General features: G+C 33.4%; 3 protein-coding genes and 1 non-coding gene across 4 annotated transcripts; 3 read left to right on the top strand and 1 right to left on the bottom strand.

The window, feature by feature from the left end:
- Nucleotides 1–1,914: 1,914 nt before the first annotated feature.
- Nucleotides 1,915–6,064, top strand: LOC132640358 (uncharacterized). The gene is made up of 3 exons (XM_060356932.1): nucleotides 1,915–2,507; nucleotides 3,430–3,801; nucleotides 5,202–6,064. The coding sequence occupies exons 1-3, from the start codon at nucleotides 2,217–2,219 to the stop codon at nucleotides 5,838–5,840; spliced, it is 1,302 nt and encodes a 433-aa protein (XP_060212915.1). The 5' UTR covers nucleotides 1,915–2,216; the 3' UTR covers nucleotides 5,841–6,064.
- Nucleotides 6,065–10,885: 4,821 nt separating this feature from the next.
- On the top strand, nucleotides 10,886–14,682 carry LOC132640357 (7-deoxyloganetic acid glucosyl transferase-like). Its single transcript, XM_060356930.1, has 3 exons — nucleotides 10,886–11,193; nucleotides 11,307–11,717; nucleotides 13,341–14,682. The coding sequence occupies exons 1-3, from the start codon at nucleotides 11,088–11,090 to the stop codon at nucleotides 14,264–14,266; spliced, it is 1,443 nt and encodes a 480-aa protein (XP_060212913.1). The 5' UTR covers nucleotides 10,886–11,087; the 3' UTR covers nucleotides 14,267–14,682.
- Nucleotides 14,683–16,251: 1,569 nt separating this feature from the next.
- On the top strand, nucleotides 16,252–16,323 carry TRNAD-GUC (transfer RNA aspartic acid (anticodon GUC)). The gene has a single exon. It is a non-coding gene; the product is annotated as a tRNA-Asp (tRNA).
- A 2,877-nt stretch (nucleotides 16,324–19,200) lies between these two features.
- LOC132642264 (uncharacterized) lies at nucleotides 19,201–21,589 on the bottom strand. Its single transcript, XM_060359517.1, has 5 exons — nucleotides 21,152–21,589; nucleotides 20,305–20,392; nucleotides 19,839–19,993; nucleotides 19,487–19,562; nucleotides 19,201–19,383 (listed from the first exon to the last, which is right to left on the bottom strand). The coding sequence occupies exons 1-5, from the start codon at nucleotides 21,269–21,271 to the stop codon at nucleotides 19,367–19,369; spliced, it is 456 nt and encodes a 151-aa protein (XP_060215500.1). The 5' UTR covers nucleotides 21,272–21,589; the 3' UTR covers nucleotides 19,201–19,366.
- Nucleotides 21,590–26,128: the final 4,539 nt, after the last annotated feature.

Raw genomic sequence — 26,128 nt, 5'->3', positions numbered from 1 at the left:
TGTAATAAAATATTACTCAAATCCTATATGGATTGGATTCATGTGTGAACGTGCCTGACATGATTGAGGTCTTTTTTTAAGCCATCAATTGTGGCATAATTGCAGACACATCGCCAATTTAAGAGCACAACCAAATGCTAACTATAATCATAGACATAGTCCATTAATTAGATGATCAGTGAAGTCAAGGGTAAATACAAATAAACAGAACAAGCCAAATCCATGCCTGCTTAACTGCAAACCATCAACATTAGTAGAAAGGAAAAACAAATACCCTTGTGTGACGACTTCATAAGTCAGTCATGTGTAAGTGTAATTAGTGATTGGAAAAACAAAAAGCGAAGACATATTTTAATTAAAAGACGACTGTTAGAAGTGTTTAACAGACAAGTTTGCTTTAAAAAATTAATCTTCAAATGAATTACACATCTAATCAGATTCTGATTAATAGTCTCTGCATACCAATCAACAAACAATGATAACTTAAATTCTTGAAGTATGGAGATTATTCTATAATAAAAACTATCAGTTTTTTTTTTTTTTTTTTTTTTTTTTGTTTCTCATAGATATTTTACACACATCATGTACTTAGCTATTTAAGATGGTCGGCCGCACGCTATGGTTGCCTATATGAAATGAAAATAAACTAATTTATGTTCAACTCGAACTCTACTAAGATGTACAAAGTGAAATAGGAGATTGCCACTTCAATGCCTTTCACGAAACAATAGCAAGTCAAAGGATAAAGATAAAATTCACAAATAGTCACTTTTCTACCTGTAATTGAAAAATAATTATTATTATAAAATATCAAAAGTCACAAGTTGAGTTTCAAAATATTGTCATGGAGTTTATCAATGACATTTGAAGGTCCATAACAGTAACTATTTTCTAAAGAAATGGCCAAAATAATAATCAGTACATTTTTTTTCGACCAAATCAAATTAGATCATTGAGTTTCCACATCTAGTACTTCATGCCTCTTGGGAGCTAGAATTTTCACTAAGGAAGTCAAAATACAGTCAAACCTCTCTATAATGGCAGTGTTTGTTCGAAAATTTCATGGCTGCTATAGTAAGGTGCTGTTATGTATGTATATTGACATTTGATGTTTGCATCTCATTTTAGCTGTTTTAAACAAAAGTGCGCAATTTTTTTTTTTTACTTTTTATGTTAAATGAAAACAAAAAACTTGTTAATTTTCAAATCTCAATTGATTTTCATATTTCATTAATTAAAAATTAAAGTGACTAATAAATTCATAACTAGTTGTATCATATTGATAAGAATTAAAATTTAAGGAGCATATTAAATATTTCAAGTCTGACATAAGAATTTTACAATTGTAAGTTGTTTCGTAAATTCCAGCCTCTTAATGAATAATATAGCGTTTGAATTGATAAAGACTTTTGTCCAAACTATAACCATAACTATTTTAATATTTTATTTTTATACATAATATATTTCTTACAAAATATTATTATAGAATATTTGAGTATGACTGTTATAGAGAAGTAATTTTACAAAGAGTGCACTGTTATAATAAATGTCACTGCTGTTATAGGTAGAATGTTGTTACAGATAAGTAAAATATAACATGAAAAATCAGTTACGGCGAAAATCAGGCCGTTATAGTGAAATGTTATTATAACGAATGACAATTATTGAGAGATTTGACTGTATAAATAATAAAACATACAACGAAATAAAAATATAATTCAACATAATTATATAAACATAATTCTTTTAATATATTTATACGATATAATTAACGCCTTGATTCATGGTAGCTCCGCCATGCGTCATCACATAAGATCACAATAGTCATGAATTTTACTTTTCCTTTATCCTATGGTCTCCTAATAAATATTATTCCAACCACCTGTCAAAATATACAAAAAGAACATAACAAGGAAAAGAAGAATAAAACCTCCAAACAGAGAAACAGAGAAATTTCGTGCTGTCACGACAACATTAGACAACGAAGTGCACGTTGTGGTTGGTTCTCTGTATATTCAGTCCCCTTAGCTTCAAATAATAGTAACAAACTTTCCCTTGGAATATAATCCAATAGAGACTTGTATTATTAATCTCCTTCTTAATACTCCACTTCTCTCCTCTTTTTTCTCTTCCATATTCCATACTAATTCTCTTTTGTTCATTGAAAACACAATCTTCTTAATCTTGTTTGCATTGTTATTATCATTATTATTCAGATGAGGACGTTGTGCCCAAATTTGGATAATGAAGATGGGCTTGAAACTGTTCTTGAAGTTCCTATTCCAGAAGAAATGTTTGTGAATGTTCATAAGCATAAGTCATGGCAAAACATGAAATCTTGGATAAAAAATCATAGTACTCATGATAAATCAATTACTCATGCTGATTCTGTTATTGGTGGAAGAAATGCTGAGATTCAACTCTTACTTGGTGTTGTTGCAACTCCTTTGATTCCTCATCCTATCCAATGCAACCACTCTGTCAAAAAGATTAATGACCATCCCATTGTAAGTTTTTTTTTTCTTTTAGTAATCCTCAAGTATTTTAGTGTTAGTATGACATAATCAAGGGACCCTCATATATACTTTGTGTTCTTGGAAAAAATTACTAGTATTCTCTTCATCCCAATTTATATGATATACTTTGATGGACTCCGGAGTTTAAGAAAGAAATAAAAACTTTTGCAACTTATGGTATAAATTATCACCCGCAAGGGTAGCTCAGTTGGTTGAGTATGAGCTTTTATAATGGAGGTCTCGGGATTGAAACCCACTGCCTACGACAATAGGAATTTGCCTTCTGGGTCGAACTCGTCACATGGGGCTTGCTTAATGCGGGTTATCTCTCGTGTGTGATTTATGAGCTATTGCATAGGAGCGTAGTTTATCCTGTGCGCACACAAAGAATAGTGGCTGCGGAATCCTTGTCATCAGTATATTTTTGTGTTCATATTCTTCTTCTTGTGGGGCTACTAGTGCTTGACTAGCCAATTAGATAAAACTTTTTTTCAGTATTTTGTGTTTGGTGAGCGTGCATGTGCCTGAATTAGTTTATTAGATACTCCATTTGTTACCTTCTACCAACTCTGGCGACAATCAAGGCTGTACTTAAAGTCTTAAACAAGTGGAAGTAAATTTACAATGAAATTTGTGAAAATTGACTTACTACCTTATACTGGACAAAGAAATCCAGTATAATCACTAATTCGTTTCAATATACTGGAATATTGCAAAAATATTCCATAAGGATCCCTCAAGTAACAGCGTTTGACAAAAAAGAAAATATCATATGAATATTACATCCAACATGAAACTTGTGATTGCTATTATATAAAACATCAATGGACTTGATGAGACCTAATTTGATCTTCATAGAGTTTACGAGATACTTTTTCTGTTCAATTAATCATGGTTGGTTCAAATTGTACAGGAGGCTTCAATGGCTAAATACATAGTGCAACAATACATAGCAGCCGCGGGAGGAGAACATGCTCTGAATTCAATTAATAGTATGTACGCGATGGGGAAGGTGAAGATGTTGGCGTCTGAATTTACTGAAGGAGATGGTCTCGAAGTGAACAATGGCAAAGTTATGAAGATCAAGAGCACGAAAAATGGGGCTGGAGAAATGGGAGGATTCGTGTTGTGGCAGAAACGACCTGATCTTTGGAGCATAGAGATAGTAGTTTCAGGATGTAAAATCAGTGCTGGAAGTGATGGTAAGGTGTCTTGGAAGCAAACTCCATGGCATCACTCTCATGCATCTCGTGGCCCTGCTAGGCCTCTTCGTCGTTCCTTACAGGTACTTTTTCAATTTAAAGTGACGGGGATAGTGAGAATTGAAATCACATATATCATGACCAGTAGACTAAAAGATATAATCCTTCTATCACTACTCATTATTCCCGCTCGTGGTGCTTTTAATCCTATAAATGATGGTTATTTTTCCATATCCTATCAAGTGCACCATTAAGTTTGTCCTTAAGTCGAGGAAAATGTAAAAGATTTTAACTTAAACTGATAGTGTGAAGAATTTCTAAATTATAATAATGAACTTTTACTTATTAAAGCAAGTCATTCACTTTATTTTTCTTTTAGACAGTTACCTAATGTTGTTGCCTCTAGATAACTTTAACTGTAAAAGAAAAAATTAATACTGTCGATGCACAGGAGTTAAACTCATAGGCAAATGCCTGAATAGTGAGTAAAATTGTTGCCATTGGGGTTCATCCAGTATTGGGTGGGTAGACAAATACATTTTGGCAATTGTCACAGAAAGACAACATGAAAGTGCAAAACCATCCATCAAGCTTACCAGACCGAAATTCTTTCTAGAGGGCCTACTCACAACAAATTGTCATGTCAGTTTGTGGTTATTATGTCTCTGTCTCATCTTCCCGTGTGGACCTGTGATGTCATTTTACCTAATCAATAAATTAATAAAGCTAAGTGATCCAGTTGACAATTTTGTGAATGTACACACTTCTTTGCCTTTATAAAAAAACTCTATCAAGAAGTCAACATTTGATGTTGTTTGGAATCCTTCCTTTTTCTCAAGTCTTATTTATTAAGAGGCCACTCAAAATCTCATTCACAACTTGACCCCTTTAAGCAGAGGTGGAGCCAAAATTTAAACCTTATGGGTTTTGGATTCTAGAACACGGCCTAGAGTAATAGTTACTGGGTCCAATTGACAATTTTGTGAATGCACACACTTCTTAGCGTTAAATAAAAACTAGATCAAGAAGTCAGCATTAATATTGCTTCCTTTTTCTCAATGTCTTATTTGTTAAGATGCCAAGTTGTGTATGGCTCGAATAAAACTCGAAATCTCATTCACAACTTCACCCCTTCAAATTTTTCTATAGGGCAAGTTGAAGCGAAAACTAGCACTAACAGAAAAAGAAGTCAACACAAGTGAAAATGACACATTTCCTCGACTAAGATCCTCTAAATTGAAACAGAAAATGATGAAAATATTTGTTGAATTAATATGGTTGTGTTTATGTGGTTACTGATTTGACATTAATCATGATAACAGAGTTCTGATTCCATGTGCACTGCTGATTTGTTCTCCAATTCTTTTTTGATTCTGTCTGCTCGGATATCATTACTAGAAAGAACACACTCTTATTTACTTAATAATGTCTTCAACATCTGATTATGATGATACTAATTGGTTGATCTTGATCATATTAACAGGGTCTTGATCCAAGGTCTACTGCTGATATGTTCTCCAATTCAACTTGCATTGGCGAAAAAAATGTAAATTCTGAAGACTGCTTTGTACTAAAGTTTGAAGCAGAGCCCTCAACTCTAAAGGCAAGAAGCAGTAGCAATGTTGAAATTATGAGGCATACTATTTGGGGCTATTTCAGCCAAAGAACAGGACTTTTAGTCCAACTTGAAGACACACATCTTCTAAGACTAAAATCCCCCAAAAACGACGTCTTTTGGGAAACAACAATGGAATCATCAATCCAAGATTATCGAACAATCGATGGTGTTAACATTGCACATGCTGGAAAAACATGTGTTTCTTTATTCAGATTCGGCGAAAACTCGGAAGGACACACCAGGACTAGGATGGAAGAGGTTTGGACAATTGAAGAAGTTGATTTTAACATAAAGGGACTATCTATGGACTGTTTTTTACCACCTAGTGACTTGAAGAAAGAAGATGATCAAGCTTGTGGGGGTGTTATAAATCATGATATAACCAAAAATTCAAGGTTTGTTTCCAAGATTCTTGCCAATAGTCCTAAATCAATAACTGCTATGAAAGGAGCAGCCAAAATTGTGGCTATTTATGAAGATTCAGAAGACTTGTCAATTTTATAGTAATACAAATATTCTGTGATCATTTTTGTACATAGAGAATCACAGGATATATGTTGTGTATAAAGTTTTCATATATACATACATACACATCTCAGTAACTCTGTTGAAGGTTTGGTTTGACAGTGAATTACCAGGGTCGCATAATTGTTTAATATCCTTTGATAATGTAAAGAATTTTTATGCTATAGTGCTATTTTACTTGCACTAGCAGGTTACTTGCTTTATTTCTTAGTTACAAATTCCGCTATTATAGATCCTTGACTTAATAGTATAAAAATTCGTATGCATTGTCAATATATAGAAGTTGAACTCTATTCCGTATATTTGGTAAAATTTCTTTTCTGTGCCCCCCCTTTTTCACGTTGTGTTAGAGTTTTACATGTAGAAGTTTTGAGTCTCGGAGTTTTTCCGTGATTTAGTTAGGGTATTTTTGCTCAAATTTTATTTTAGCACTAAAAAGTCATCAAACTTTGAATCTTTAAAAGCTGGCTAAAACTTGATTAGTTGTCCAAAAATTGGGTAGTTGATCATTTTGTCCAAATTTTCCACAGGCACTCTGTCCACATTCAGATCCTGTTGGGCAATTCGCAGTAATGCCCTTATTTTGGGGTGGTCTTTAATTTTTGCCCATCAAAATGAAAGTATTTAACTTTTGCCCTTCGCCTAAAACCTCAGGATTCCGGATTCGAACCCCTGCTCAGGTGAGAATTAAAAAAAAAAAATTGCTAGACAGAGGTTGCCTACAAACTCTGTCCCATATTACAAAACTCCACCTTAAGGCAGAGTTTGCATGCAAATTATGCTTGACGGGGTAGAGTTGCCTGCAAAACTCTCCCTTAAGGCAGAGGTTGCAGGCAAATTATGCCTCAAGGTAGAGTGTTGCAGCAAACTCTGCCTTAAGGTAGAGTTTTGAGAGAATTATGTCTTGTGAATCCAAGTTTTACCTAGCGAATTTTTTTAAAATTTTCGACTAAGCGGGGATTCGAACTCAGAACCTAGGAGTTTTAGGTGAAGGACAAAAATTAAAGACTAGCAATTTGAGGGCCAAAAATTAATGACCAGTGCATTTGAAGGACACTCCGCACAAAAAAATGGATCGAGTTTCCAATTGAACCCATAGACCTCCAGAACAACCTGATGAGATATTGAATTTTTTTTTTTTTTTTTTTGCGTGGATTGTCCTTCATTTGGGGTGGTATTTAATTTTTGTCCTTCAAATTAGTGGTCTTTAAGTTTTGCCCTTCGCCTAATACCCCGAAGTTGTGGGTTCGAACCCCAGCTCAATAAAAAAAAAATCGCAAGGCAGAGTTTCGCAAGGTAGAAGTTGCAAAATTTTGCCTTAAGGCAGAATTCGAACTAAAGGACAAAAGTTAAAAATCACCATTTTGAGGGACAAAAATTAAAGTCCACCCCAGCGAAGGGCAATCCTGCAAATTGGCCATATTGGATTGTTTTAAGTTTTGACATTTCTCTATTTTCTATTCTTAGCCCATTACCTGTAAGCGCGTTCTCATTGTTCATCAAGATTACTTTTTCCGTCTTAATTTATTTGTTACCTTTCGCTTTCCAACAGTCAAATTTATTAATCTTTGAACATAAATTATATTAGATTAACTTAATATTTTAAAATTAAAATTTAAATATTAAAAAAATATACAAAAAGTATTATAAATTGCAATTTTTCTCATGTCAGTATGATTAAAAATACATTATAAAATGTTGGTCCAAAATTTACATAGTCTTAATCTCGAGAAACGAAAAGTGTCATATAAATTGAAACAAACTTCACCTTCAATTCTAAGAGTAATGCATGATCAAGTTCAAGCGCACCTTCAAGTGTCACAACATTTCGGCAAAGCGCAAAAAAAGAATCTATTTTTTCCTTTTTACAAATTTTACCCAGTATAATTACTATATAATCAGTGTGTATACTGATTACACATTTATACACTGAGTACACAATTACAATGATTACACTTGGCGGGTTTTTAGCCTGCAGACTAAAGATGGTAAGATCCCTGTGAATAATCTATCTCAGGTTTCAAACAATACTTGCACATTCTTCACTCATCGGTAATTATAAATGTTACTAGTGTCATTTGGCTCATGCTAAGCCCAGGTCCAAATCGAAGTTAAAAATTTAATTTGTAGATATTTTTTAATTTCGTTTTTTGCTCTTGCTCTTTGTTTTTTTTAACATCAGTTTGACATTTTAAAAAAACTTCCAAAATATTAAAGTACAAAAACGTATCTGAAAGTTAAAGAAAAATATTTTTCTTAGTTTATATATTAGATTTCTTTCAAAAAAAAAAAGCAAACAATTGAAAGCTCTTTTAATTTCTATTTTATTTAAATTTTTGAGATTAAAGTCTCTGATGATCCAAATTGAGCTTCTAATATGTTAAATTAATTCCATTTGTTTCTCTGAATGATCCAAATTGAGCTTCTAATATGTTAAATTAATTCCATTTGTTTCTCTGAAATGAACCCATATTAGCCAACTTATTTTTTTTACCAAAAATACTTTTTAATTAATGTAAAAAATATTTAAGGCGAAAATTATTGTATGATGAGACCAATAAAGATAACTAATAAATAATTAAATATCTTCTTAATATTACAAGATAATTTTGTAGATGTTCTCTTAAATTAAATCACACAAAAAATACTGAAAAGTTAATTAAATTAAAATTTTCTTACTTTAAGCTTTTTTTCCCTTCCAAAAGATGAATGTCAAAAAATAACATATTTTCCTTTTTCTTAATTTAATGAACCACTTTATGAAATCTACATTGTAATAACTTTTCATGTTGAATTTAATAATTTTGTCCTAAATTATATAAAATATTTAATATTCGGTATTTTGCAAAATACTTTAATATATATATATATATATATTTTTTTTGCAATTGTCTATTACTATTACTATTACTATTACTATTTGGAGCTCAAATTGTATTTTCTTTAATGGCAGTGTTTTTTCAAACATTTTCAATATATATATAAAAATAATAATTTATAGTTCCTCTTTTAATATAGTAATTTATTAGATAAATTTTATGTTAAAAGTGTACACACATAAAATTTTAATTAACCACCGTACTTCGGAATTCATTTAGATTGAGAGGGGAGGGCTATAATTTATATTTTAGATACATTTTCAAAATTATTTAATAGTGATATAATTAATTCTATTTTATTCTTTTAATTTAAACTTAATCCTATGTTAAGTGAAATCCTTATGAATCACTTAAGTTTGTCAGCATGCACAAAATCACAATAGAAAAAAACTTTACGTTTAATCGGGCTAACAAAAATTAAAATAGCAAATGATAATAGTAAATAACATCAATGGATAACAAATAGTATTATAAGAATAATATTTCAATAATTAAGCCTTTTAAGATAGAATTCGAATGACTTGATAATTCTTTATGTGTCTATAATAAATTCTTAAGGAAAAATATAATTTGAAATAAGTTTGATAATATTTCCCCATAAAGATTCAAATATGTATGAATATGTTATGTGGGGGCCACTATACTCTTTTCATAACATCGCCATTTTTTGTGCTATGAAAAAGTCCATAAAGTTGTCAAAATTTACCAAAATATATGAGGATTTCCAAAGTCCTAAGAACTTTAATTAGGGGTAAAAGGAGACAAAAAAATCTATGTGAGGACTACAAAAAATGGACATTCTCTCTTAGTAGTAATGTATAATTTTAAATATCTGATAACCTCAGAACACTACAAGTCATAGTTTTTCTAGAGTAGATGTTTTCCTTTAATCAGGAATACATTAACTAAAATACTAATTATTGAGCAACTAATTAATTAGTGGACCCTATATATCATTTTGCAATAATAATTCAGGAAAATCAGATGGAGGGACGCTCAACTGTTTTAAAATCGCAGATTTATTTTCGTACCAAAGTTTAAAGAATTAAATATGTCGTCCATATCTACCATATTAATCATGGTTAGAACACTACTTAACGTAAATGAAACAAGTGTCACACATCCAAATAAAAATATTGAAGAAATAAAAAGAAAAGGAGATTTGAGAGGATCTCGATGCCAAGATTTATAGCAGCACAACTTTTTAAGTAATATTCTAATTGTGTTGCAGATTCTGCATATTCATGTCTGCATATAGACAAGACAAACATTAAAGGGAATAACATTATTCTGTTGTTGAATAATAAATAATTTCTCAGTGAAAGCATTTAGACAACCTATTCAACTCAACCAATGTTTTGGACAAGGAATGCTTCGGCTACGGGAATAAACAACGACCAAATAAGAAGATGAGGTGTCTTCGGCCCCATTTAGAAAGAACGATCGAAGGTTTGGGCCTATAGCATTTCCCGTCCCTCCTTCATCAGGCTTGAAACACTCACCTTACTAACAAGTCGAGAGCTAATGGTTGTTGGTCATTATTACCGTCAAAAAGCTCCTATGAAAATGCACATTTTACATGGAATAGTGTGTGCATTCTTTATGTTGGGTGATCTTCTGTTGTGCGACCCGATGGCTTATGTACACCCGTGGCCCACTGTTCCTATTTATTTAGAGTGGGCTCTGTGAACTCTAATTTGATCCACATATTCAATCCCACCGATAAAATGCTTAGTTGACTCTTATCCTTAATAAAAAGATGACTTATTCAATAATTCGTACTTAAGGGTAAAGCTTTTGAATGAACTAAGGCCCCCGTTTGGCCATAAGAATTATTCATTTTATTCCGAAATTTTTTCTCTTTTTCCGGAATCAGCGTTTGGCCATGAAAATTCCGAATACAGCTTTCGGAATACCAAAAACTCAAAAAACTTGTTTTAAAAAAAAATCACTTTTTTCATTTTTTTACAACTACATTTCACTAAAAATTACAATTTCAAAAAATATGGCCAAACACAACTCCAACTCTAAAATTCTAAAAAAAAATGACTTTTTTTTTTATATTTATGGACAAATGGGGCCTAAGTCTTTGCTGCCACTTACAAAAAAAAAACTTCTGCCACTGCCCACTCAGCTGCCCAATGAAAAAAGAAAAGCACTAAATCATTTGTCATAGATCACAATGCAGAACAGTAACCTCATATTATTATATTCACAATACAGAGATAATGTGTCTAAATTCAACCAACTTGACAAATATATGAAAGACTCACAAAACTCTATGCAGTCAATAAGAAAAGCATCTATATTCTAAGGTCCAAAAATTCCACAAACCAAACAGACCACCATGGATGAACAACAACCACTTCCTCCTCATGTACTCATCTTCCCCTTACCTTTACAAGGCCCGGTAAACTCCATGGTCAAACTTGCTCAACTCATATGTTTTTCAGGTTAAGCTTCCAAAATTTGTTTACTCTGAAAAGTATTTTTTATCCGAAGTCATTTTTGAAATAATATCTTAGAGAATAGCAGTTTGTGTTTGACTAATCAATCTGTTTTTCAGGCCTGCACGTCACTCTGCTCCTCACTGAAAACATCCACAGTCGACTCGTTCTTCACACAAATATAAGTTCAAGATTTGATCAATTTCCTGGTTTTCAAATCAAGACGATTTCGGATGGACTTCCAGAAGATCACCCTCGTGAGGGAAGCAAGTTTTTGGAGGTCTTTGACTCTTTGAAGTTAAAAACAAAGCCACTGTTTAAAGATATGTTGACTTCTGGTTTCTTCTGTTCTGATGGGAAAAGAAGGCCAGTTAGTTGTATTATTGCTGATGGAATTTTGGGATTTACTTGTGATGTTGCTGATGAAATTGGTTTGCCGATTTTCTGTGTTCGAACTATTAGTCCGTGTTGTCTTTGGATCTTCTTTTGCCTTCCTAAGCTCATTGAATCTGGAGAATATCCGTTCAAAGGTTAGTAAATCTTTCGCGGCGGATGCAAAATTTAAACTTGATGAATTTTGATGCAAACTTGCTCAAAGCCGAGTCAGTGTTGGGATTGGGTTGGTTGATCTGTTGAAAAATGATTTTTATCCCGTTCGTCGGGTGTGTATGTACCCATGCTCCTGTTTAGTACTATTATTTTCTAGAATTCCAGGAACTATGTTTTCTGGCCATTCCCTACTCTCTGGCATTGTCTTTGAGTTTGTCAACTAACGTGGTATGTTCAGATCCAGGCGTCTCGACGATGGAGGAAAAAATGTATTAAGTGCGAACCAATACCTATTCCTCTAAGTAAATAACTCAACATTTAATCAAGTGCATCATTCAACCTTCTTGGAGCATTGATGACAGCAGATAATATTTTATCGATTCTAGAAAAATATGTCGATAATTACCTAGTTTTGCAGAAAGACCATGAGCTCATGTGCATCATAATTTACTCAATCCGCTCCTGATTCATGGAACCATTGTTTCGCGTGCCGTAGCTTAGGATTCGTGCTATTGCTTTTTTGTAGGGACGTCTGTGTAAAGTTCTTGATATTGAACCCAATAACCCGATATCAACAAACCAATAACATTTTTTCAGTCCGGTTTATCGGTTAAATCGGATTTTGCACACCCCTAATCAGCAGGTTCCTTTTTAGACAAAATCAAACAACTAAAAGCACAATCTTTTTCATTGACTATTCTTTCTTTTGCCTTCCTAAACTAATTGAACCTGAAGTATATCCCTTCAATGGTTCGTATTGATCTTTCAAAATTCTGTAACTGCTTGTGTCAAGTCTCGTATCATAAGCTTCCCTTTTTACTGGTTAAGTCAATTGAAATGTGTTGAACTCGTGAAATTTTGAGACTGAAACTTGATGAGTTAAACCTTTAAACATTTGAATTGGTTGAGCCTATATTTTTGCATATTGGAATTTATTGTACTTTTGAAATAATGAGTTCAGAATTTAATACATTTTCAAATTTTAGTAATCTTTTACACACACAAGGGAGTTAGGGGCGCAAGGGTTTCATTAGAACTCCCTTTGTCGTAAAATTACTCTATATATATAATGTTAAAATTATTCTTTATGTATATATAGTATATATGTAGATTTTCCTTGGCTTTTTCATGTGTTTATGGCTTTATATGATGATGTGCCACCAATTAGACACATGTCGGAAGTATTGTATTCAATTGACCAATTGAAAATACGTAACTCCAATGCTCGATGCAGAAGTATAATGTTTTCCGTTGACAATTAATCCTTCTCCTATGATTGTACTTATTTCTACTTCACAGTTTTACACTATCTTCTAAGAGCCCGTTTGGATTGGCTTATAAGTTGGCTTATAAGCTGTTTTCAGCTTTTTTGAGTGTTTGGCTGGCCAGCTTAAAGTCATTTTATGCTTAAAATAAGCTCAAAAAAATAATTGAACCCATTTGACTTAGTTTATCTAAAGCAGCTTATAAGCTGAAAACAACTTATAAGCCAAAAAAAATAAGTTGGACTACCCCAACTTATTTTTTTCAGCTTATAAGCTGCAAACAGCTTTAAGCTGTAAGCCAATCCAAACGGGCTCTAATTCTTCTTCAAACATTTCCAGATAATGACTTGGATGAACCAATCAAGAGCGTACCCGGAACTGAAACTTTTCTCCGGCGACGTGATCTACCGGGCTTTTGCCGCTCTGGCAATCTGACAGACTCAAATATCCAACTCTACAAAACAGAAGGTCAAGAAAACTCACGTGCTTATGGCCTAATACTCAATACATTCGAAGAACTAGATGGACAAATTCTCAATCAAATGAGAACTATTTGTCCAAATATCTACCCTATTGGACCCCTCCATGCAAATCTGAAGAACAAACTATCTGAACAAAAAACTTCATTTGGTCAATCTTCAAACAGTTTATGGAAAGAAGACAGAAGCTGCATTGATTGGCTAAACAATCAGCTACCGAAATCAGTAATCTATGTGAGCTTTGGGAGTATTGCAACTATGACGAATGATCAATTAATGGAGTTCTGGTACGGATTGGTTAACAGTGGGCAAAGATTTTTGTGGGTGATTCGGCCGGATTCTGTCGCCGGAGATGACTGGAAAAACAAGATTCCGGCGGACTTAGCAGAGGGTACGAAAGAAAGGGGATATATTGTGGAGTGGGCCCCACAAGAGGAAGTACTGAGTCATCCTGCTGTGGCTGGGTTTTGGACTCACTGTGGATGGAATTCCATTCTTGAAAGTGTATATGAGGGAAAACCTATGATTTGTTGGCCTTATTTTATGGACCAACAAGTGAATAGTAGGTTTGTGGAAGCAGTTTGGGGACTTGGGCTTGATATGAAGGATACATGTGATAGGGAAATTGTAGAGAAAATGGTGAAGGATTTGATGGTAGTGAGAAAAGATGAGTTCTTTGAAAGAGCAAATCATATGTCTAAATTAGCTAAGGATTGCTTGAGGGAAGGTGGATCATCTTATTCTAATTTTGAACGTCTTGTGAAGGATATTAAGACTTTTAAGTGATAAGGTTTAATCATCATCGAAATGATAATTCGTCGTTCTTCAAAGAGATAAAATTATGTATCTCTTCAAGATAGAGACTTCAGCTGTTGTTAGAATCGTGAGGTGAGCCAATAACAAAAGAGGAAGTTTATTCTCTTTTGTTACTGACCTGCTTCCCTTGACCGGTAATTTTGGTCCAACATGACTCTTTTAATCTTGCTTTAAAGGCCAGAATGCTTTAGAATAGGCCTGGGCACGAATCGGTTCGGTTTTGGTCATCATTGAGTTGAAATTTTGAATTTCGACTTTCTAAAATTCTCAACCAAACTCGATCCATTCTAGGTTCAATTTGATTCTTTTTTTATTATTTCGGTTCGGTTACACAAATCGATTTGTTCGGTTTATTCGAAAGTTTAACAAGCAACTATTTCATTTCAGTTTTAGAGTAAACATAACAAAAAATAATGAGATCCTAAACTTGCAGCCTTATAACCAAGACATTAACCAAGAAAAACCGATAAACTTGCAAGCATAATAGCATATAAATAGCAAAACAAGAGTTTGACAACTTGTGCAAGCATACAAATCCGCCAACACCACATTACATATACCAAATTAGTCATATTAATCACTAGTGGCATATAAATTCGGTTTGTTCGGATCGGTTCGGTTGATAATTGAAGCAAACCGTATCCGAACCGTTAAACCGTAATATTTTACAATTGCATTTGTAAATCGAAATCGAATTGTATTATCCAAATTAAATTATCCGAATTGTTTCGAATCGGTTCGAAAATTCGAATTGAACCGATTTGTGCACAGGCCTACTTTAGAAGCTGTGTTTATATGCACATTCGACACAACCATAGTGTGTGATCTAGATGATATTTGGTTTGTGATTTGCGTTTGACGCATTGTGTGCCGATTATATATTTTTCTACACAAGTTTAAACTTTATCCTCGTTAAAATGGAAAAATACTTATACAATTAGATCATTTAATTGCTAACTGCATATAACTGTTACACTGCTACTGCGACTTGATAACATAAAAACGAATGTATGTAACCAATAAGCGATCAAATTACATTGAACATGTACTCTTTTCTTACGTCTACGTACAAAGCTTAAATTCTTTAAACATGTTTATGTTCTTAACCAGGGGCGGATCTAGCCTATTAAGTGGGGGTTCAATTGAACCCCCAACTTTCGACATAGAGTATAAATTTATGTGTAAAAAATTATTAAAATTGTATCTATAATAGATATAAACCCATAACTTTTAAAATATAATGAGTTCAATACTAAAATTTTTAAGATTGAACCCACAGAATCTAAATCTTGGATCCGCCTCTGTTCTTAGAGCCTGTTTGGATGGGCTTATGCTTATAAGCGGCAAACAGCTTATAAGCTAAAAAAAATAAGTTGGGGTAGTCTAACTTATTTTTTTGGCTTATAAGCTGCTTTACATAAGCTAAGTCAAATGGGCCCAATTATTTTTTTGAGATTATTTTAAGCACAAAATGACTTTAAGCTGGCCAGTCAAACACTCAAAAAAACTGAAAACAGCTTATAAGCAACTTATAAGCCAATCCAAACGGGCTCTTAACCTCCCCTTGAGTAAAAGAGAGCTGCAGAATAGCTAGACTCATCCCAATATCTACTTTAATGAAGATGAAATGGATTTTGCCTTTCAAAAATGTGAAACGAAAGGAACAGATTTTACCTTTCGGCCCTTGTTAATACTACTATAACCGACGCATGGAAACTGCTATTCTATTAATATGAACTGCTACTATTATCCATAATATGGTAAAAGGCAAGGATTTAAGTAACATAAGCTGACTGTGCAATGTAATTTAGCTGCATAAAATTTAAACTCATTAGCTAATGGGATATATAGCCTGTTCTACTATTTCAACGCAATGCAGGTGTGATAAGAGTTAATTGCTAAACGAAATACGTCATATAGATTTTTTATTCAGTAGAAGGTATACTAAATAAGAAGTCGTTGTAGTATAGTGGTAAGTATTCCCGCCTGTCACGCGGGTGACCCGGGTTCGATCCCCGGCAACGGCGTTAACATTTTTTTTTGTTTTTGCCAAGCATTACTTACTCTATGAGGTCGTTTGGTACGCTCTCAAACTTAATCCGATAATTTAGTCCACCAACCAACGAATTTGTATTGATTTAGGGACTTTAGAATGTGGAAGAATGCGTAGCTATGAAACTATAATTCCCTCTTGTAGTTTAATGCCATAGGCTTCCTGTTTATGTTGGATATTCCATATTAAAATTGGAATCTTAGATTTTTGAATAATTGTTTGTCATCAATCGTCTTGTTGTCTAAACATGTCTATTTTTTTTTGTTTTTGCCAAGCATTACTTACTCTATGAGGTCGTTTGGTACGCTCTCAAACTTAATCCGATAATTTAGTCCACCAACCAACGAATTTGTATTGATTTAGGGACTTTAGAATGTGGAAGAATGCGTAGCTATGAAACTATAATTCCCTCTTGTAGTTTAATGCCATAGGCTTCCTGTTTATGTTGGATATTCCATATTAAAATTGGAATCTTAGATTTTTGAATAATTGTTTGTCATCAATCGTCTTGTTGTCTAAACATGTCTTGTATTGACATAGAGCATTAAACTGCGCTTAAACCCTGATTTTGTCAAAGTTTTGAGACAACATTCTGCAATTTTTAATTGATATTTGGCATGTGAAGTTTGTTCAAGTACTATGATCACTACACACAAGATGTCTCTGCGTGGTTATAACGTAGAAAGTATGTATGTCTTCACCGGCCTAGATACTAACTTTATGAGTTCAAAGCATCAAATGAATTGCTTAGGTTCAATGTGTCAAAAGAGTGGTGACTTATGTAAGAAACAACAATGACAAACTCAAAATTTAAGCGTAGTGAATTTCAGGTTGAAAGATTAAATTTTGAAATGTATATTTATATTTATTTTTCAAGTTTATATATAATATAGGATTCGACTATAAAATACTAGGTTCTGTGAAAGTACACGAAACCCGTGGTTGAATCTGCCACCAAAAAATGTAACGCTCTTGATGAGAAATTCTTATAACAGTTATATAATTTAGTATATGGGGTAAATTTCATGAATGGTTACTTAACTATCACTTTTTTTTCCCACCAAAGTCACTTAACTATGTTTTCTAACACAAAAGTCACATAACTACCATTTTTTTCCACCAAAGTCATTTAACTATGTTGTCTAACACAACAGTCATAAAACTTTTAGCTTACTAACACAAAAGTCAGAAAACTTTAAGCTTACTAACTCAAAAAACACACCTACAAAAAAATTCAACTTCCAATGGGTAATTTTTTTTTTAATCTAATAGATACAAACTCAATTAAACAACCGATCCGATCCAAAACTCATATGCAGATATTAAAATATTGAATCGGATGCAGATATTGACTCGGAAGTAATAATCTTGTTTGATAATTTTTTTTGAAATTTATAATATCTGAATATGGATTTTGGATTGGGTCGGTTCTTTTTTATTGAGTTTGTATCTATTAGATTAAAAATAAAAATAAAAAATAAAAAATATTACCCATCAAAGTTGAATTTTTTAGTAGGTGCAATTTTTGTGCTAGTACGCTAAAAGTTTTGTGATTTTTGTGTTAGAAAACATAGTTAAGTGACGTTGGTGAAAAAAAAAGTGATACTTATGTGACTTTTATGTTAGAAAATATAGCTAAGTGACTTTGGTGAAAAAAAAGTGATAGTTAAGTGACCATTCATGAAATTTACCCCTAGTATATGTACTTTAATTTAATTCTAAACCTTTTCTCTTCCCTGGTCGTCATAAATAAAATCATATATGCATTCTTAAACAATTAGTTGCTAGGCAAACTGTAAACACCGAATGCATGTAAGTTCTTACTTCCTTCGTTCAATTTATGTGATATGGTTTGAATCAATATTAGATCTAAAAAAGAAATACTCCTATATTTTTTACGGAAAAGGCTCAAATATGTCATCCAACTATTGGAAATGACTCATTTATGCCACTCGTCAATAGTTTGGCTCATTTAAGCCATCAAACTATAGAAAATGACTCATTTATGCCATCAAACTATAGGAAATGACTCATTTATGCCACTCATCAATAGTTTGAGTTATTTATGCCATCGCCCATTACCAAAATGACTCATCCATGTTATTTTTCATTAACGCCATTTTTATAATACCAGATATGACACGTGGCCTCCAATTAGAGGTCTACATCGTTTAATTAAACCAGCCCAATTTTAAATACCAAATTAATAAAAATCCGATCCATACACCTTACCCACCCACAATCATAATCTAGTTAGAGGCCACGTGTCATATATGGTATTTTAAAACCAATGTTAATGAAATATGACATGGATGAGTCATTTTGATAACAGGTGATGACATAAATGAGTCAAACTATTGATGAGTAGCATAAATGAGCCATTTCCTATAGTTCGATGGCATAAATGAGTCATTTCCTATAGTTCGATGGCATAAATGAGTCAAACTATTGACGAGTGGCATAAATGAGCCATTTCTGATAGTTGGATGACATATTTGAGCCTTTTCCGTATTTTTTATTTTTTTTAATACTTGTGGTCCTAAACATAACAAATCATTTGTGTGGCTATAAAACTTTTTAAACTTATGCTCTTATGTACACATGTCATAATATTTGTACGATTATAAAAGCTTCTCATTAAGGATAAAATAGTAAATATAAAATTAGTTGTTTCTAGATTTAAAAATATGTTATTCTTTTTTCAACAGACTAATATGAAATAGGGCACATAAATTGAAAAGGACGGAGCGCTTATATCTAAGATTATGAATGTCAAAGCAAGAATCCCGCAGAATTATTGATAATAAATAGACCATTATATTCTCCACACACAGTCCCAGACAGAGAGGGGAGATTAAAACAAGGTGGCTACTGATACGTGTTAAAATTAGTGGACAAGCCCATGTACACAATTGGCTTAAGGTATTGCCAATTACCATAAAAACAAAGCAAGAAAACAAAAAAAAAGAAACAAAGGGGGCTGAACTGCTGTAAGATCTACCACTCCTTGCAGGTGCTTAATAGTACAGTGATCCTGCATAACAAGAAGAAATATATGTTGAGTTTATGAAATTGCTAAAAGAGATAAAAATTGGTATTATTCTTTGCTATATATAATTCCAAATTTAATTTCATACCCTGCCACCAATTTCCTCTTGAAGCACAGTTTGAATTATTCCCATTTTGGTCATCATCTTCTCCATCTTTCTTGAACTGATCAATTCAGCAGAAAGAAGAGTTTAGAGATTTAAAAACAGCTATTCTATTCTATTACATCTAATGACATGCTCTTATAATCACAAAAATACCGTGTTATATCTAAGACCACAAATTTTGAGGATATTACTCTTCTTAAACTTTGTGTCAACTACTGGACATATAAAATAACTTGATATAGTATATCATTTATTCACAAATACTGATGACAACTTCCTACTTAGGTTCACTGGTTTGTGAATTGTGAAATAATAGCCATTTTTATATACTTACAGTGTTGGGGGAGGCAGTAGGTGGATAATAAACATCTTGGCCACCATAGTATATAGATGAGCTCAAATGGCATGGTTCTGTTGTTTCATTCTGATAGAATGTGGAATTCTTGTCCTTATTGCTGATGTCTCCCTTGCTTCTTTGAGACCCGTTTTCTGTAACATCAAAGAACAACTAAGAGAGAGATTTGAAGCTTACTCAGGCAGATACTCCCCTCCGTTACATTTTATGTGACAAAATATTCTTATTAGTTTGTTTCACAGAGAATGACGTCTTTATGTATATATAGAAATAACATAACTTTAAACTTTTCAATTTGTCCTAAATGACTATGCTTTATACTCTCAAAAATCTCATAACATGTTTTAGACAACAAGTTCTTAAATTCCGTCAAGTCAAATTACGCTATATAAATTGAAACAGAGGGAGTGGTTGTTGAATAAGTGAGGAAAGTATTTTGAGAAACCTGAAGTTCCATATTTTGCATGGTTTCCTGGATCTTGGATTCTTGGTGAACCTCTAGCTGCAGAGTGAGTAGAATCCCTTCCAAGTCCCTATAGTAAAAGGACAAAAAAAAAGGAAGAAGAAATTAGCAAATGAAAACAAAATCTAAAGAACCAAAAATAAAATCTAAGTAAAAAGGAACCGGCTAGCTGAAGCAAGTTGCTCACTGGAGAATTATTTCATCACATATTCTCTGGATTTTAGTTATTCATTTATTCTAGTCAATGAATAAGTCTGTCGCTCAAAAGTAGATCGGTATAATAAAGCCATCTAATGAGTCCCTAATAATTCCCCTCACCCCATCTCCACTCCCATAATATTTTTCTTGATTATACACAAATGTGCTTGTGTCAATATTTTCTGTTTACTTACTAAATATATGCTACTAGCAAATAAGTAAGAATATCACTTATTTTTCTAGAAAGTAATTTTTTGGTACCAAAGACAGCCGAAAAGAATGATCATTTTCTTGATCTAAAACATTGAGAAAATGAAAAACTTCACGAGATTAGGAAGAAAGAAGAGAATAGCATAACATGCATATAAGAAATGGATTTACGTTAATTATGTTTCCCGATAGTGCAAAGAATTTTTATACTATTAATATAATAGTATCTTCTTGCTCTATTTTTTCAAATTACCAATCTTGATATTAAAAGTTACATATCGTCTTAAATAACACTAAAAGCTTTACATATTTCCATTGCAGACAACTTTAAACTCATAAGAATAAAAAGGGTTTAGATGCATCATGCATGCAAGATCAAGTAGAGTAATTGTAACTTATAACGGAAACTGCAAATGAGTACCGTGGACTGTGGACCAAAAACGGAACCAAAAAGCGACGTTTTGGAGGGCTCTTTTGGACCAAACAGATCGTTTGTAAAGGACGATGAAGATGAACCGAGCACTTGCTTTCCCTTCTCCATAATTTTGCAAATTAAAAGTAAAGTTACTAAAACTCTTTAATTCTGCTTTCTGTTTTCTCTGTCTATTAAATAACTAACTAACAAACTACCTTGGAAAAGTAAGTTATAAATATAACGTCGAGGTAGCGATATAATGGCCTAACCGACTACACAGTTTCCCAGAAAACAGAAACAGATAAGGGCTTTAATGTTTTTTGCAGAGAGACCACTTAATTGCAGACAACAGAACAAAAGCAGAGCAAAATAGTAGTTGGGGGATGTAAGATGGGAGAAGAGAAGAAAGAGAGCACGTGACGTTTTCAGTGTAGTTTGTGGGTAGAAACAATGAACGGTGACTCTTATTTATAGGCCGCTCAAAGACAAAAAAACATTCGCCCCATGTCACCAGTCACTAGCCAGAGACTATTTGACCATGCCGGTTCAGTTTTTTATTTCGACTATCCAATATTCAGGATTCTCAGATTTAAAATATAAAAGAAGTAAATGCATGAAAAAAAGGTAAATGCATGAAAAGTTAATGGCAGTAATCAAGATTTCATTATCTAATATTTACATAGAAGTATAAATTATTATTTTCACTTTGTATATATAGTAGCAAAGGTGATTTAGATGAATCTCTTTTGCGCGCTTTAGCTCCGCCTTTGCCACTGACATAAATGCTGTTGAAGAATGAAAAAGTACCCCATCGGTGCTTGGTGGTCTCCTCAACTCCCTCATGAGTTAGCTTTTGAGGTTGAGTTAGGTCCAAAATCTATTTTTTTACATGATATCAAAGCAGGACCCATCTAACCCGATGTTGGGGTCTCAAATTAAATTGCCCACGCTCCAGATGTCCAGTCCTGGGCGTGAGGTGGGTGTTGAAGAATGTTAATGAGATGGGTGGTCTTCTTATATAGACTTAGGCAATCCTCTCCCCATGAGTTAGCTTTTGGGGTTGAATTAGGCCCAAGACCCACTTCTTTAAAATTGCATATTCAAATTTGATGGTTTTAACCTTTAGAAGGCACTTAGATTGAACTTTTGTACTCTTAAACTTACAGGTTTACACAGGAGCAGATTTAGGGTGTTGGGTGGGTGTTTCCGGAAACTCATTAACTTTTTATCGGATCATGTATTTGTATTGAGAAATCTAATAAATATATAAGAATTACAAATTGGGAGCCCATACATAGTTTGTTGTTTGGTCCAATGGCAGAAAAGGAACCTGTTAAGCTTTGATGCCCTCTTGGCCGAGGGTTAGAATCTCCTTGATCACCATGTTGGCCTTTGTTTTGTTCACTTTTTATTTCTTAATTTGAGATTGGTCATTAATTACCTTTTTATAATCGTTTGGTTCTAACAATTCTTTTTCAATGGATAATATAGCTAATCCAAATAATTAGTTCTTCAATTTTCTCTGTTTGCATAACTAGATTCATATTTTCTAGTTGACATATTTCAATTGAATTAATTCTAATAATATCTAAAACAAGAATGTATACTTATGAAGTAAGAATATCAACAATAAAAAACATTATATTCAAAGCGTCAGCTATACTTCTATGATAAATGGTGAAATGACTGATATAATGAAAGCAAAGACGGGACTGAGACAGGGGGATTCAATGTACCCTTAGATTAGTGATGCTGATGGAGTATTTAAATAGATGCTTGAATGGACTAAAGAGGGAGCCTGATTTTAATTACCATCCTAGATGCCATAAACTGGGGATTATACATCTATGCTTTGCAGATGACCTCCACTGGGGGAATTTAGAGTATAGATTCTCTTTGTTTTTTGAAGCATCAGGACTGAGACCAAATCTAAGCAAGAGCCAGGTATATTTTGAGGGAGTGGATGGATTACTAAAGCTGATATACTCGAACTGTTGGGGTGTGAGGAGGGTGAACCACCTTTTAAATATTTTGGAGTGCCACTTTCAACAAAAAGACTCACTATCCTACAGTGTAAACCTTTAAGGGACAAGAATACTGCAAAGATATAACTAGTTGGATGGCTAAATGCCTATCCTATGCTGGGAGACTGCAATTGATCAAGGCTACGTTATTTGGAGTGCAAGCTTATTGGACCAATTATTTTTTATGCAAAGAAAGTAATTAAGTTGATTGAAGCATTGTGTAGAAGCTACTTGTGGTCTGGGGAGGCTACAATTACAAAGAAGGCTATGGTGGCTTGGGACAAGGTATGTCTACCTAATAAAGCAAGGGGTCTGAACGTTATTCTTAATTTGAGATTGTGGAATCAAGTGGCAGTCTGCAAATTATTATGGGCGTTAGGTAAAAAAAAAAGGATAAACTGTGGATTTCATGGATACATACTTACTATATCAAGAATCAGAACATTCAAGCTATACAATTTCCAAAACAGGCAGCTTGGATTATCAGGAAAATTATACAAGTTAGGAAGTACTGGCCAGATTTAGGTGATGTAAATAGCTTGATTATTGGGAGCAAATTTCACCTAGCTAGTGCTTACAAAAGAATGAGAGGTGAGATCATAGAGGTTCCTTAGAGCAAACTGCTCTATCATAACATTGCTGAGCCAAGGCAGAATTTCATACTTTGTCTGAACTTACATCGGAGACTGAAAACAAAAGATACACTGCTGAAATGGGGCATGAATGTGGATGCACATTTTGTCTTGTGTAGCACAGCACCAGAAACTAGAAAGCATCTTTTCTCTGAGTGTCAATTTACTTAGGAGTTATGGCAAAAACTACTTTGATGGAAGAAATGGGATAGAAGGATCCAGGAATGAGAGTTAGAATGGCCATGGGTTCAACAACAATCAAGAGGTAAACAACCAAGGAGAGTACTACTAAAAGCTAGTTTAGCTACTATGGTATATGGGGTTTGGATTGAGAGGAATATGCGAGTGTTTCAACATAAGACTTTCACAAAAGACAGTATGCTGCACCAGATGAAGCTCAACCTGTGTATTAGAGTCAGACACAAATTGAAGCTGCTTAGCTATATCAGCTCCTTGGGAGCTTAGGAATTTTTGGTAGTTTAGTTTTCTTTTGATGGTATAGATGTTTCATGCTGAGAGGGGATATGATTGGTTAATTCACCCCTGGTTTGTAAATAACTACTTGGTGATTAATAAAAATGTTCCTTTAATTGCCATAAAACAATCACAAATTTTCATTGAAAAATATAATATAAAGTTAGAATAATAAAATCTAGCTCAAGAAGTTGATAAGTTGATATAATGATTTCGAAATGGTATTGCGCTACTTCAATATAATGATTGCTTGTTGCAATGCTTGAAATTTTGAAGACACCAAAAGACGTATTTTGATCAGTTGTAAGCAAACACAATAAGTTTTGCAGCCGTTTGGGAATTTGGAGACTTCAGAATATTAAGAATAAGAATAGTGAAAGGGAGATTGAAAAAGGTAAATATAGGAACAATAATGTGGGTTCATGTTAGTTGTTAGGATATAAATGAGGCAATAAAATGTAAGAAAGGATACCATAATTACCTTGAAATTATTCCATTCCCAAATTAGTGCAACGTCCCCACATTAAAAGATAAAAAATTATCGCACTTTCTCTCAAAAAAATTCTCTTAAAATTTAACAGAAACAGTACACACAATTTAAATTAAAAAAAAATAAATACATATAGGATACATTTAGGAAAAATGAGGCCCCAAGCCATTGTTTTATCTGCCTTATGGTTCAGCCGATTCTGAGTGGGAACCCACGAACTTCAAGTCCTGAATTCGCCTCTGAATTCACATCTAATAGTTTTTGAAATTTTGTATGTTTTCGCATATATACTTATAACCTGGTTTGAAAATATTGAATTGGGCTGAACCATTTGCTTAAGAATTACATTCGAACTTCATTGCTCTGACTAATTTAGATTCTTACGGGTAGACTTAACAAAGTGTTTCCTATCAAAAAATTCTTTTTCAATCGAGACCTCAAATTCATAGTAATAATAGAGGACGTCAACCATACTATCACACATTTCCATGATCCCTGCCTGCAATTTTCATTCAACCACAATATACATCCTTTTTAAAGGTCAACTGTTCTGTCAGCAAGATAGTTTTGTGCTATGGACCATTTTTTCTTATTCCTTCCCCCATAATTTGAACATTAATGGAAGGTCAAATATTGTTGACAGGTGCATGGACATGTTGTTGCCCCTTGCAATTACGTGTCATTCTAAGGTGTAGGTCAGTTCTATATATAGGTATCAGTAGCTGATTCAATCTCAAGAGGTTAATAAAATTCTAAATATTTGCATGTCTTCCGAGTGTGGATCCAATAAGTCGCTATTAATTATAGTTCATATATGTAAAACTCACAAAATACCGCTCTTCATTAATCTTTATAATTGAACAATAGCCAATGTTATGGAAATTCAATTTTAGAGGTGAAATTCTTAGCCATTATTATAGTGTTTTGACGCGGCAAAACTTGAAACTTCATGACAATAATTATTTTTCAAAAATAGGGCATAAAGTAGTCAGTGAACCTTATTTCTACTTTAATATACTATGTTGACAACCTAAAACATACTTGCACATATAGTTTAACTAATTGTAAGATTGTAACAAAATTACTATTATATACGCGCGCTGTTAATTTATATCATTGTTTTAAAAGGCATTTTTGGAGCTAGCCTCGGGGCGAGGCATACCAAAAACGCCTCGAGGCGTCCGTGCGGGGCGCAAGTCTAGTGGGGCGTACGTCCCAACCTTTCGGGCGTTCGCCTAGGCGTAAGCCCCAACATTCTGGGCATTCGTTTGGGGCGTAAGCCCCGAGAACTCTTTTGCATTTAAGCCACAATTGCTTAATAAATCTTTTTTTAAAGTTAAATATTCAAAAGTTAACTCATAGT

The sequence above is a fragment of the Lycium barbarum genome, chromosome 5 (genome assembly GCF_019175385.1).
Source record: "Lycium barbarum isolate Lr01 chromosome 5, ASM1917538v2, whole genome shotgun sequence".
Taxonomy (NCBI): domain Eukaryota; kingdom Viridiplantae; phylum Streptophyta; class Magnoliopsida; order Solanales; family Solanaceae; genus Lycium; species Lycium barbarum.
The sequence above is the reverse complement of the archived record's forward strand: the minus strand, read 5'-3'. Positions and strand labels throughout refer to the sequence as shown.